The 12,915-nt window shown below is 47.5% G+C and overlaps 2 protein-coding genes and 1 long non-coding RNA gene across 4 annotated transcripts in view; 1 reads left to right on the forward strand and 2 right to left on the reverse strand.

Moving 5' to 3' along the window:
• LPCAT3 (lysophosphatidylcholine acyltransferase 3) overlaps positions 1–10,451 on the forward strand; it is a 25,309-nt gene extending 14,858 nt beyond the window's left edge. For both annotated transcript variants that reach the window (XM_019526835.1, XM_019526834.1), the window contains exons 2-13: positions 2,577–2,684; positions 2,796–2,902; positions 3,068–3,161; positions 3,304–3,341; positions 5,613–5,791; positions 6,192–6,300; positions 7,729–7,815; positions 8,281–8,447; positions 8,879–9,026; positions 9,581–9,739; positions 9,839–9,965; positions 10,111–10,451. In XM_019526835.1, the coding sequence (XP_019382380.1) occupies positions 2,577–2,684; positions 2,796–2,902; positions 3,068–3,161; positions 3,304–3,341; positions 5,613–5,791; positions 6,192–6,300; positions 7,729–7,815; positions 8,281–8,447; positions 8,879–9,026; positions 9,581–9,739; positions 9,839–9,955 (1,313 nt within the window). In that variant the 3' untranslated portion in view covers positions 9,956–9,965; positions 10,111–10,451. The remainder of the gene's footprint in view (positions 1–2,576; positions 2,685–2,795; positions 2,903–3,067; positions 3,162–3,303; positions 3,342–5,612; positions 5,792–6,191; positions 6,301–7,728; positions 7,816–8,280; positions 8,448–8,878; positions 9,027–9,580; positions 9,740–9,838; positions 9,966–10,110) is intronic.
• A 278-nt stretch (positions 10,452–10,729) lies between these two features.
• Positions 10,730–12,915, reverse strand: part of EMG1 (EMG1, N1-specific pseudouridine methyltransferase) — a 9,906-nt gene continuing 7,720 nt past the window's right edge. The window contains exon 6 of the mRNA XM_019526836.1: positions 10,730–11,071. Coding sequence (XP_019382381.1) covers positions 10,958–11,071 — 114 coding nt within the window. The 3' untranslated portion in view covers positions 10,730–10,957. The remainder of the gene's footprint in view (positions 11,072–12,915) is intronic.
• Positions 11,810–12,617, reverse strand: LOC109304346. The gene is made up of 3 exons (XR_002099367.1): positions 12,531–12,617; positions 12,081–12,134; positions 11,810–11,843 (listed from the first exon to the last, which is right to left on the reverse strand). It is a non-coding gene; the product is annotated as an uncharacterized LOC109304346 (long non-coding RNA).

Here is a 12,915-nt window from a genome sequence, read left to right on the forward strand (position 1 = left end):
CCCCCCCCCCCTCCCCCCCCAGTACTTAGATTCTATACATGGAATATTACAAATTTGCTACATTATTTTATGTATAGAATCTAATTATTGGAGGTTAGTCTTAAATTCATCCCTCACTGCTGCAGCAGGGAAAGCATTGGCATGTGGGGCAGGCATTGGGGGGGGGAATCAAATGGCCTAACTCCTGCCCTTTGCTCCCTGTCCCCACCACCACGTGTCTCTCCTGTCACCTGCCTCCTATTGTACTTGTGCCCCCTCAGAACCAGTCTTCCCTTGTGCCTGCACCCTGAAGTACCTGCCCATGCCTGCTACTTGCCTCCTTCTGTTGCCACTTAACCCTCAGTCATGGCTCCAGCACTGCTCCAGCCTGGAGCATGGAGCAAGCAGTGGTTCTAGCCCCTGCCTGGCCAAGCAGCTGTGCTACAACCACCACAACTGCTGTTGCCTGCCCAGGTGGGGGCCGGAGCCACTATGTGCTCTATGCCTCAGACTGGAGCAGGTCTGGAGCTAGAGCTGCAACTGAGAGTAAGTGCTGGGCCTAGGGGAGGCAAAGGTGGCGGGGGGCAAGCAGGGCAGCACAGGCAGCAAGGAACAGGTGTGTGGGGGGGGCAGGGAATGGCAGCAGATCTGAGCACAGGTCAGAGCCACAGCAGCTGCCCGCCTCCCCACCTGCTACTTGAATCCAAGGTAAAGGGCTGTTTTCCCCCATGTTGGCTACAAGAGCGCAGAAAGGCTCTCACAGATTCAATAGAACTGTAGAAAAGTAGGGCTGGATGGGATTTCAAGAGGTCATCTAACCCACCCCCTGCCTGAGACAGGGTCATCCTTATCCTAACTGTTCCATACAAATTCTTTCCCTGTACAAGTTGCTCTGGGCTTCAGCAAGGTTGGAAACGGGAACTAGAAACAAAGGGGTCCTGTCATCCTTGGGCTCTTGGCTTTCCTCTTTCTCCTGGTGGCACCTAGGCAATGTAAAGGAGGAGGAGGAAGCTTCTGTATCACTTGCAGATGGAACAAAACCTGAACCAAAGGGGAAGGAAGGTAGTCGATTGGGACAAGATGTCTGGTGATCAAGGAAGTGAAGTGGATGAGGGAGAAAACATCTGATTTCAAGGAGTAGGGGGATTGGTTTGAATTGGAAGGGGCCAGAGAGCCCACAGGGTTAAGAATGATGAGTCTAGGATTGATGGTGTAGGAAGGTCAGAAAACTGGGACTGGGACTACTTGAAGGAAGACAGAAGGGAGTTGAGAGTGAGTTGAACTGGGCAGGGAGTCGAGGGGACTGGGGTTAGCTAGTAAGGAGACTGGGAAAAGGTGGGGGAAGGAGACTGATATTGGATGAGACACCCAGAATAGAAAACTAAGAGTTTGTTTGGGAAGCGAGAGATTGGATGAGATTTAAGGTCTGGAGGGTGGGGCGTGAAGTGATTAGCTGAACAAGTATACTAGAATAGGAAACCTGGAGAGTAGAGCCTGGGACTGAATAGGCAAGGAGAAGGAACAGGGTTGAGACAAGGAGCCAAGCGGGACAGAGCCAGATTTGAGAAGGATCCAGAGCCTGGAATGGAATCCAAAGTGCCTGGCTTACCACAGATTTTTTTGCTACCATCAAATGTCTGTGAAACTCTAGTAAAGCATATATTCTGTCTCCCTAAAAGTATGACAACCTGCTAGAGCTATACACTTACAGAAATCTGATTGACTGGAAGTCCAAGTCCCTCTCTGTCTTCCTGTTGAAAGATGATAAAGTTACATAACCAAATAGTTATGTTAGGAAAAATGCAAGATGTTAGCTGCAGTGATGTGCGATCTACACTTTTGCACCTCAGGACACTTAGGGAAGGAGGAACACACAACTCATGGACATGTGACAAATTTGGATTCTTTTAACTTGTCCAGCATTATGCAGGAACTCTAGCCATTTTTTCTAGAGCAGCACTTGATTGCCTTAAGTATATGATTGTCCTTTCTCTTTCTTCAGTCATCTAACTTCTTCACTAACTTCTGCAACAAGAAGCATGGGTCGTATAGACCAACAGCTTCCTGAATTACAGCCCTGATGCCCTTGAGCAGCATCTTGTGCACTGAGACAGACAGGGGTCCTGTGGGGAAATAGTATATTGTTGCACAATTAAAGACTGTTTCATAATGTATGTGTACAAGGGGACTGATTTAAGGCTGCACATGCAACCATATTCTGGCTTTCCTAATTGGTGGGTCTGCATCAGGGTTGTCAAGCCACTGCCATCATGGTGACTGCTCCTGTCCTGTGCCTTGGGCCAGATCCTGCTTGTAAGGAGCCACACTGTCTGGATCCAGCTGAGAATCCAAGATCAGTTTGACACCTGTGGTCTACACATTGACTTAATAATATTCTTTGAATACAGTTTTCTGTGTATATTATAACATATAGAGTAATGCTTCAAGAGGTGGAAAGAACAGCCAAGGATATGTATATGTAGTAACTGATCTCAAAACATTATGGCTTAGAGTTAGAACTACATAACAAATCTCTCTGCTTGTTTGCACTGAGTCATGTTGGCGGTTTTGGTTTTGGTTTTTGTTTCCCTTCTCAGGGTACCCATTTGCCTTGTTCCAGCGCTATTTCCTCTTCCAGAAGGAGGTCTACCTCATTCACCTGTACAACACTCTCACAGGGCTCTCAATTGCCTACTTCAACTTCGGTAAGAGAGACCAGGGGCAAAAAGGGGGAGAAAGAGACTATGGAGACCAGAATTTCCTTCAGTGGGAAAGGACCTGCTGTGATTTAATTCCTGGTTCATATCTCTCTATAGGGGCACAGTTCTTTCACTCCCTGTTATGTGTCCTGATCCAGTTCCTCGTACTGAGACTTATGGGTCGCACAATCACTGCTGTCTGCACCACATTTTGCTTTCAGATGGTAAATCTCTTTCTTTTCTGCATCCATCTAAGGGAGGAAGCCTGCTGTTGCTCAGTTCTTCACTTCCCAGCAGTGATTGGGAGTGAGAAGAGTGATTGGGAGTGATGAAGCAAACTCTTCAGGAGGAGGCAGAGCCCGAGTAATCCATACCTTGGTCTCTTTCAGACGTACCTTATGGCTGGCTATTACTTCACAGCCACAGAGCATTACGACATCAAGTGGACCATGCCACACTGTGTCTTGACTCTCAAACTGATTGGTAAGTGATGCATGACTCTCCTGCCATCCCCACAAACTGAATTCAAACCCTGGCCTGAAGTGAGGGTGCCAGAATCCATGATGTTCAACTCCACGTGTCCAATAGGTGTCTTGGCATAATTTTTCTCTCTTTTTTTATTTAGGTTTAGCCATCGATTATTATGATGGAGGACAAGTTGTGGTGAGTGAAGCCCCCTCTTTTCTTCCTTTCCTTTCCTGTGAGCTGGAGGCCAGTTAAGTGAGCCTCTGGCAGGAGATGGTATATGCTAAATCCACAGCTCAGCAAAACCATAGCTGTGAGGGAGGCATCTGCAAGTGTCTGAAGGGAATTGTTTTGCAGGTTTGGCCTGGGAACACTAGGAATTACAGATGGGAAAAGCACCTTAACTTTGGAAGCTGAACTAGTATCTTACTCTCTTCCCTGCAAACCCTATAAAATCCATTCCTCAGGAGTCCTGGTTCCCAGCATAATGGAGGCCTTCCTTTATGGAAATTACTGCCCAGGCTTGCAGACCACTCAGCATTGGTTTGGTTTCGTATGCAATCTCTCTGGTTTTTCCTTCCTTAGTCATAGGACTACCTTTCCCTGCAAATCCTCACTCTTTGCTTCTTATCTAGGGTGGCGTTAGCAGAACCCTAACAGCAAAGTAGCAGTCATCCCAGAGCTCAGTGTGGGAAAGACTCTCTCTCAATGAAGGAAGAGAGATTGGAATCTTTATTGCAATATCCTAATCCTACCCTAGGGTATCACCTCCACAGATCCCATTCTGGGCATTGCTCTGTCATCAGCATCCACGCAATCATTAGTGATTATAAGAGAACAAAGTACAATTATATTTCCCAAGGTAAAGTTAATTGCAAGTGAATTGTGCAGTGAGATTGTGCAAGGAAACATTCACATCCTAGCCCTTAGGACTTATAGAAGCATGGGTGTGTGCATGCCACTGCATGGGGATCAGAGAGTAGGGCTGCAAGCTCTACTGCACTTAGTACGCTGAAGGGGGTGGATGTGGCATGCCCTTTGTTCAGGTATTACCTGAGAATGTGGATCCCCATGAGAGGTCTCAAGTGAGGATCGTGTTGTTACGGGGGTGGGGAGGGCAAGGGCTTGGATCTGAAACCAGTAAACTGGATAGTACCCTAAATGTAAAAGTTAAAATTTCCAGTTGTAAAGGTAACAGGTTGCAAATGCTGAGCCTAGATCAGGAGCGGACAAATTATGGCTCATGGGCCAGATCTGGCCTGCCATGTACTTTTCATCCAATCTGCAGCACCCCCCCCACCCCACCCCCCGAAACAAGTTGTGCTGCATCCAGTCCTTCCACCCACAAGAGTGGGAGTGAGGCACCTATACCTGCCCCCAACATTATCCTATTATGCCTCACTCCCACTCTCGTGGGCAGAAGGGGCCCAGTGTGGGGCTGACTGCAGCGTGGAGCTCAGGTGGGCAGGGTGTGGGTGTGAGGGAGAAGGTGTATGGGAACACTTCCCGCCATGGCAATTCTGGCAGGCAGGGAGGGGCACTCTGCTTGGCACTGGTGCCTGGCTCCAGCCAGCGCTGTGAGGACCGCAGCCCCCACTGGGCAGTTTACCTTGTGAGTACTTGGAGTGCCAGGGAAACAGGAGGTAAGCCCCAGGCACTGGAGCAGGCTGGGGCAGGGAAAGCAGCCAGCTCCAGCGCCTGGGGCTTCCCTCCTGTGCCCCATGAGTGCTGGGGAAATAAGTGGCCCGACAGGGGCTGCACTCCTCTGCAGCATGTACGCTGGCCAGAGCCAGGCACCAGTGTCCCCACCTGCTGCTGTGCCATGGGGGGAGTGTGTGTGGGGGGGTCCCTACACCCCTCCCATCCTGCCTCACACATCACAAACTACACACACACAGATGTGCACGCTCCACCCTACCCTTGTGTTGCCTGCATTGATTGCAGGAGAGGGCAGTGTGTTCTAGAGCTACACATCCACACCCCTCACAAACTCCCCCATACCCTATCATAAACACCCTCCCACACACCCCCAACCACCCCCCTACACACTATATAAAAAGCTAAGAATTCATTTTGAGTTGTTATGCAATCACCTGTATACACAGTACACAAACACAAATTATGACAAAAATATTTTTTGTAATAAAATTAAAGTATGTTGTAGTAGGTGTTTGACTTCTATTGTATGGTTGTTGGGTTTTTTTTTCTGGTTCTAAGATGGCAACCACACTCCCAAAAAGAGTATTTCCAGGGGGCAAGGGAAGGGACTTCTGGTGGCAAAGGTCAGGGGTTAGGGACCGGACTCCTGGTCCCAAGATGGTGGCCAAGGGGCAGGGCTATACTTGTGGCCCTCAACAGCTCACCAAACCTCCTTAAATGGCCCTCAAGCCGAAATAATTGCCTTCCCCTGGCCTAGAGCTATTCTGGGGCCCCTTCAAGGTCACATTAACCCCTCTCATTTTAATATAGGAGGCCCTGACCCCAGAGCAGCAGCGATTTGCAGTCCGGGGAGTTCCTACCTTATTGGAGGTCTCGGGCTTCTCCTATTTCTATGGTGCCTTCATGGTGGGGCCCCAGTTCTCCATGACAGACTATCAGAAACTGACAAGGGGTGAGATGACTGATGTTCCAGGCCAGAGACCCAACAGGTAACCAGAACCACCCTGGCACCCGCTCCTGAAATGCCAGAACACTTTAACAAGGCATGCAACACACTTCCTAGCACGTTACCATCCAGCGCCATGTGGGAGCACTGGGCTTAATGGTAATTTAGAGGGGGAGGCAGTCTTCAAAGAGCAGACCAGGAACTTAACATATTACTTGCTAGCATTTTCCTGGGACATCACTTATTCTGCAAAGCTCATCCCATACCTGGTGGGATACCAATTTACCAATGGATGCAGCAGCTGCACTGGACACCATTTCTTTTGCCTGCCCATCCCAGCACTTGTCTTTACTTCTGCTTTTAAATGTTTTTGTTTTGGGGTCTGGTGTCTTTCTCTCCATTGTGTACCCATTAACCCTCCACATTTTTTTCCTTCCTCCCAGCTTTGTGCCTGCTCTCAAGCGCCTGACCTTAGGCCTCATCTGTCTGGTAATCTACACCCTGTTGAGCCCATATGTTTCTGACGAATACTTTCTCTCTGATAAATTCCTGGTAAGTGGCTAACCTTGGTCATTAGAGCTGTAGAAGCTAATCTGCTCCTTTAGAGGGCACTTGCTACACAAAACAGGAAGATTAAACTGAATGAAAACATTTTTTTGAGATTACCTGTAACTGATCCTGAATGTAAAACTAGGCATTCTTAAACATATGTATTAATGGAGTTCTTACTGCAGGTGTTGTGGACTGCATCTAATTAAAAACAGCAGTATATCTGATTACAAATTGAACCAGAATTCTAGGAATAGAATGATAATTGTAGAACAACCCTATTAGTGTTGCTGTTGGAACCGTAACATTTGCATTTCTTGATCCTTTAATGATACCAGTCTTTAATCATTACTATAACAAAGTTCTTTGCATATCATTTCTTAGGTTTTGTTGGAAGTATGGAAGTCACAAAGATATCATGGACACTTCATAAATCAAAATGTCCCCAGTGCCAGCATTCATTCAGGAACCTGCCTCTCTGTCATATTACTTCAAGCTTACCCAGCAAAATCAGCTGGCTGTGCAGATCTACTCATTTTTGCTGGAGACTGATCTAAATATTTGAGATCCTTAGAAAAAAGGGCAATTCTACATTACCATGAGCAAATGTGTACTTAAGATTTTTATTTCTAGAATTTAGTCCAAAGTCTTTCCAGAATAGCTATGTTAGTGCGTCTGGTGGTTTGTGGCTTTACAGCAGTCGGATTACATTAGGTCTGTGGTGCTCAACCTTTTGGCCCCACAGGCCAGATAAGTAGTGTGGGGCTGGTCTTGCAGATTGGACCCTGGGGCTTGGCACCACCCGCATGTGCACTGGGAATGGGTCTTAGATCCTGGGCCAGCTGCTGCTGTTCCCTGTGCTCAGGCAGTGGTTCCCAAGGGCCCAGCACCATCCATCCTGTCTCCCACGCACTGGGATTGAGGACTGGGGGCCCAGCACCATCCCCTGTGTGCCGGGATTGGGTCCCAGAGGCGTGCCCTTTTTTGGCCCCAACATATTGCGATTGAATCCTGGTGGCCTGGTGCTACCCTCTGCTGGTCCACCACACCAGGATTGGGCCCTGGGTCCTGGTGCTGCCTCTACCCAGCCCTGTGTGCTGGGATCAGGTATCAAATCCAGCACATTGGACTCAGGGCTCCCCATAGTTCCAGAGGTTTAGGAACAGGGGAGCAGTGGCACCACTCCCCCACCACCAAATTTCCAGACCTGTGGGGAGGTCTGCAGGCCGAATGACACTCTGCTGTGGGCCAGAGGTTGAGTGCCCCTGCATTAGATTGTAGCAGCTATATTAGCTGTCTCCCTTAACTTTTAGAACAGCTAGTATAAAAGAGATACCATCCACTCAAGTCTAGTAATGCCATTTCTCACTCAAGTCTCAACTCCTTTCTTTTTTTTCCTTCTTCTCATGGATTCTTTCTAATTCTCTGCAGGAGCAGTCTTTCTGGTTCCGTTGCTTTTACATGTTGGTCTGGGGCAAAGTGGTACTCTATAAATATGTCACCTGCTGGCTTGTCACGGTGAGTCTGGAAGGCAGATGTACTCTGTAAAAATCTACCCTTTTAAGATGCAACACAGATGCATTAAAGTTTGAGCCCCTGCAGCTGCTAAGCTCTGCCCTCTTCCCCTAGGGCTGCCGTGACACTGAGGGGAGGGAGTCATGTATCGCCTGTAACCTAGTTGCGTTCCCGTCCTCACCCCCCTCCCTCTATTGTTAGTCTCTTGCTCAGGCACTCTGTATTTCCATATCAGCTTTGTCATCTTTTTTCTGGATTCCCCATCCAAAATATCTACTAATAAAAGTCAATCTGTTCTGGACAAAGAATGGATGCTAGCCAGTGGCTACTCAGTTCTGCTGTTACTAGCAAGCAGGGAAGTAGCTGGTAGCTGTTTGGTTGTGCCACTGGAGGAGATCTTGCGATTGCTTAACCTTGGCCTCTCTAGGAGGGGGTGCTGCTTTTCCCTTATCATGTGGTTTGTCACAGGAAGGCGTTTGCATCCTCATTGGTCTTGGATACAATGGGCAGGATGAGAATGGAAAGCCAAAGTGGGATGCCTGTGCCAATATGAAGGTCTGGTTATATGAAACAACACCATTGTTTACAGGAACCATCGCATCCTTCAACATCAACACTAATGCCTGGGTGGCCCGGTGAGCAGGGGAGATATAGATTGTTTCATATAGTATCATCTCAACCCAGACCCAGCCAGAGTTGCAAATGGGATGCGGGGCTTGATGGGCTCCGTGGCTGGGACAGGGATGTTAAAATGGAGTGAACAACTTTCAGTCTTGTGTGCATTAAGGAGTCCTATTGAAATTGCTTGGTGGTTTGAGATGGCTTTTAGCTGGACAAATGCTTGGTCATGCTCCTACTAAGCAGGCATTGCCAGCAGAGCGAACTCTCCCCATCAGTCAGGATTCCATCAAGTCAGGGGTAATGTAGATTGGCAGAATTTGTCCTGTTTCACTGGCCGTAGGTTACTAAGAGGCATTCAGTCTCCTGTGCCCTATGTCTCCAGCCTGGAAAGGGGAGGGTAACTAACCAGTTAGAATTGCACTGAGTTGTTGCATCTCTGATCCAGCTACATCTTCAAGCGGCTGAAGTTCCTTGGCAACAAGCTACTGTCACAGGCACTAGCTTTGTTTTTTCTGGCTATTTGGCATGGATTGCATTCTGGCTACCTGGTGTGCTTCCAAATGGAGCTCCTTATAGTCATTGTTGAAAAACAGGTAAGTTTTGTCTGGTGTATTAGAAGGGGAGGGCCCACCATACCCAAGTTCCTGTGGGCTCTAGTTACTCCTAAGTCTGCAGCAGCTTTTAGGAACTGCCACAGGGGAGGGTTTATGAGAATCAACTACAAAACTGATCTGTTCTACGAGCTTTTGGCATATGGGCTGGTGCATGCAAGCACTCAGTAAACTGAGTTTCTGCATCAGTTATCTGTCACTACCATACAAACTGGCAGAGGAATGCTAGTGCTTGAACAAATGGCAGTTGAAGCTCTTAGCAACTGCAAAGCTGGCAAGACAAGCACACAAGCTTGATGCTTCTGCTAAAACTTCATTTCATCACTTAAACTATGGCTTTTATACTTAGTTCCAGCAGACTTAACAATAAAATTCTGAGCTGGATAGAGCATTTCACCCCCTTCAGATGTAGTATTTGAGAACTGCAGTGGAGTCTAATTCAATAATCATAGAATGCAAACAATCCTGCATAGGTTGCCCCAGGAGGTCTTATTACAGGTGGGGAATTCTAGTGGCCAATTTCTGTTTTTTTTCAGGCTGTCAGTCTGGTGCGCAACAGCCCTGCACTGAGCACTTTGGCCTCTATCACTGTCCTGAAGCCTGTCTTCTATGTGCTGCAGCAGACTAACCACTGGATGTTCATGGGTTACTCCCTAGTGCCATTTTGCCTTTTCACTTGGGACAAGTGGCTGAAGGTACACAAGTCTCAAAATGCCTTTTTTTTTCCTCCCCCCTCTCCTAACTTGAAGGTACAGCAAGCAGAAGAGGTTTTAATATGATTTTCTTCTCCACAGGTTTACAGCTCAGTTTATTTCATAGGCCATGTGCTGTTCCTCACCTTACTGTTTGGGTTGCCTTACATCCACAGAATGCTTGTGCCACGGAAAGAAAAGTTAAAGAAAGCAGAGTAACAGCCAGAAGGTGAGAGAGAGAGCCTTCAATCTAACACCTTGAGAGGAGCTCAAGGCTAGAATGATGGGAGAGCAAAGCTGTAGATCAGGATTGAGATTAGTGCTTTCAGCTGGAAATTGCTTTGTTTATAATCCTGACTCATTATCTCTTCCAGATTGTACCATGTGTGCATTTGTCACAAGGGTGTTTGGAGTCCTTGCCTGCCAAGTTTGCTGTGTTGAAGTCCAACCCTTCTTTCAAAGTGAGGAGGGGGGAAGAGAGAGCACAGGGTCAGAGATCCAAGGACAAGGGATACAGGAGAAAACCTCCCTCCAGTACCCCCACACTACATGTTGCCTTATCTCTCTACTGCCCCCTGGTGGACACTCCCATTTTTCTGCTGGTATCAGATGATTGTAAAGCACTCAACACAGCCCCTACATGGGAATGGAGCCACATCCTGACTTTTCTACGTTTCAGTTATGCCAGATAAAAAAATCTGTTTTTATTCACTCATTCACAAGCTGCTTCTTCTGTTGGATAGGTATGAGTGAAAAGTATAAGCCCCCCCCACTTGGCACAGTAGTTCTCAAGACCTGTACCATATGAGCTGTAGAGTGTCTGGCTGCCAGCGGGTTAGCAGAGCATGGCTCTGTTACTCCTGCCCATACTGTCCATTGCAGCTGAAGCAGAGAAATCTAGTTCCCTCCTTGCAACAAACCCACACCCTTCAGAATATCTCCAGAATTTCTCCTGTGCCTTTTACCAAATACAAGAACTGTCCAAACGTACAGATGTATCAAAATAGCTTTTAATATGTTGAAAGTAAACAGCTACCCCTGAAGGGCCTTTCTTAGCATCTGACCCTCAGGAGTAGCAGAGAAAAACTCTCAACTGTGCACTTGCTCCTCTTTGGAAAGGACAGGAGCCGAAGGCTGTCTCACATACAGACTTCAGTAAAACAGCACCAAAATCTGCAATATGTAAGGAGTCCATTTTCACCAGGGCAAGAACAAAAGGGCTCATGCCACTCCCCAAACCTCCTCAAAGGCTGTAGTGATCTTGGCACAAGTCAATGCAGCAGAAAGAGGATAGTTGCTGATAGAAACCATCTTCTCTGTATAGTCAACATCCAGCTGAAGAAAAGGAGAGAAAAAGTGAGGGAGAAGCAAAAATAAACCCTTTCACCTAGTGAGCTACTGCCCTCTACTGCTATAGAAGCCCTAGCATTTAGCATGCACACAGCACTCTCCCCACCTCCAAAAAACAAAACTGAAATGCAGCTGCCTCTGGGATAGTCAAGAACAACCTCTAATGCCAGATGTCATTGCTGCTGAAACCACAGGAGAACAGAATTGCCTTGACAAAAGTTAAAACCCTAATGTCAGAAAAAGTGAAAACAAATAGCACAACAAATACAACTGTCATATGGGAGCGGAGGTGGGAGGACAGAAAGAGGCAGGGGGAGGAGGAAGGGTTCAGACCAAAGGTCTGTCTAGCCCAGTTGCCTGTGTCTGATAGGAAAGTAGTAGATGCTTTAGAATAGAGTGATCCCTCCCCTGTCATACTTTCTCCGTGTGCCTGGGTAGTAAATTGTTTCAAACAGCACCAGAAAAAGCTTTAAACAAGTGCACACTACTCTCAGGTTAGTATACTTTCACTGCTAGGAATCTGTACTGACAAGAAAAACACCCCATAAGATGGATCCATTGTCCTGCTTGGACATCAGAATGGTGTGTGCAAGCGCACGAGACCTACCGAGCCATGGGCAAAAGCTCCCACAACAATAGCAACAGGCTGTTCTTCAGGAACCAGTTTGCGTGCATCTGTCACATCAGGAGCTGAGAAAGAAGTGCCTATCTTCATGCAGCCCACAGGAAGATGATCAGTCACTGGATTTTTAATTACCTGCAAAAGTGGGGGGGAATGTTAGTACAGTATCAGGGAGAGATTGACTTTTATTAGTAGATGTTTTGGATTGGGAATCCAGAAAAAAGATGACAAAGCTGATATGGAAATACAAAGCGCCCAAGTGAGGGACTAACAAGCTCTAAGTCTTCAACATGTGGCCATTCCCTACCACATTCTCAACTCATTGGGAGCAGTCAGGAAATTGCCTCTAAAAGACCCGTAAGTTTTTTTTACCTTCAAAAGTTTCTGCGGTCCATCAGCTGATCGGACACTGAGTTTATGCAGCAACTGAACTGGCAGGAGACAAGATAAAAAATGAGAAATCTTCCTGCTCCATCCTACATTCAGAAGCAAGAGCTAGGAAAAATCACCCTAAGATTTCATCTCTAAGACTCCTTGTTTCCACTGTTTTGAGCCATTAGACTTCCTCATGGAAATACCCCTGAAATGTGGCTCCAGAGCTCTCTTAACTCACTCTCATTTAATTATCTCAATTCTCGCAAACAATGCATCCCTGGGGTCTGCATCCCCAGACTCGTTGTAGAATTGTTCTGCTTTTCTCCTGGAATTGAAGGTTTGTTGAAGCAGGTGTAACTTGCTCCTTCAGTCTTCCCAGAAAGGCTTGGCTTCCCCAACTCCCTCCCCAGGCTGTCACACAGACAAGCAACAGCTTGAATCTCTTACCCATCAGACCACAAAAACGGTCAAATGTGCGGGGAATCCTTGTCTGAGGGTTTACTTCAATCAGCACGTTCTTCTGTGTGTGGATGTACACCTGCAGCAAGCCAGCCCGGTTCAGGGGACTGTCCATGAGCATCAGGAGGCTCTGGGGTGGAAAAACAAACAGGAAGCAGGCAAGGCCATGCAACTCAGTGATACAGGGCAGGGCAGGGCAAAGCAGTGGGCACCAGCACCTGGTCCACAGTCACCAGGAGCTGCTTTGCCCAGGCAGGGGTGGGGAATGCCATGACTTGGGAGATGGACTCTGCAGCGCTACTTGCAGAGAGCTCACCCTTCACAGAAGGGCTAGGGAGGAGCTGCCAGCAAAGGCCCCAAGGAGGGTAAGGAA

This window comes from Gavialis gangeticus, unplaced genomic scaffold, assembly GCF_001723915.1.
Source record: "Gavialis gangeticus isolate Ggan-Ray unplaced genomic scaffold, GavGan_comp1, whole genome shotgun sequence".
Lineage (NCBI taxonomy): Eukaryota > Metazoa > Chordata > Crocodylia > Gavialidae > Gavialis > Gavialis gangeticus.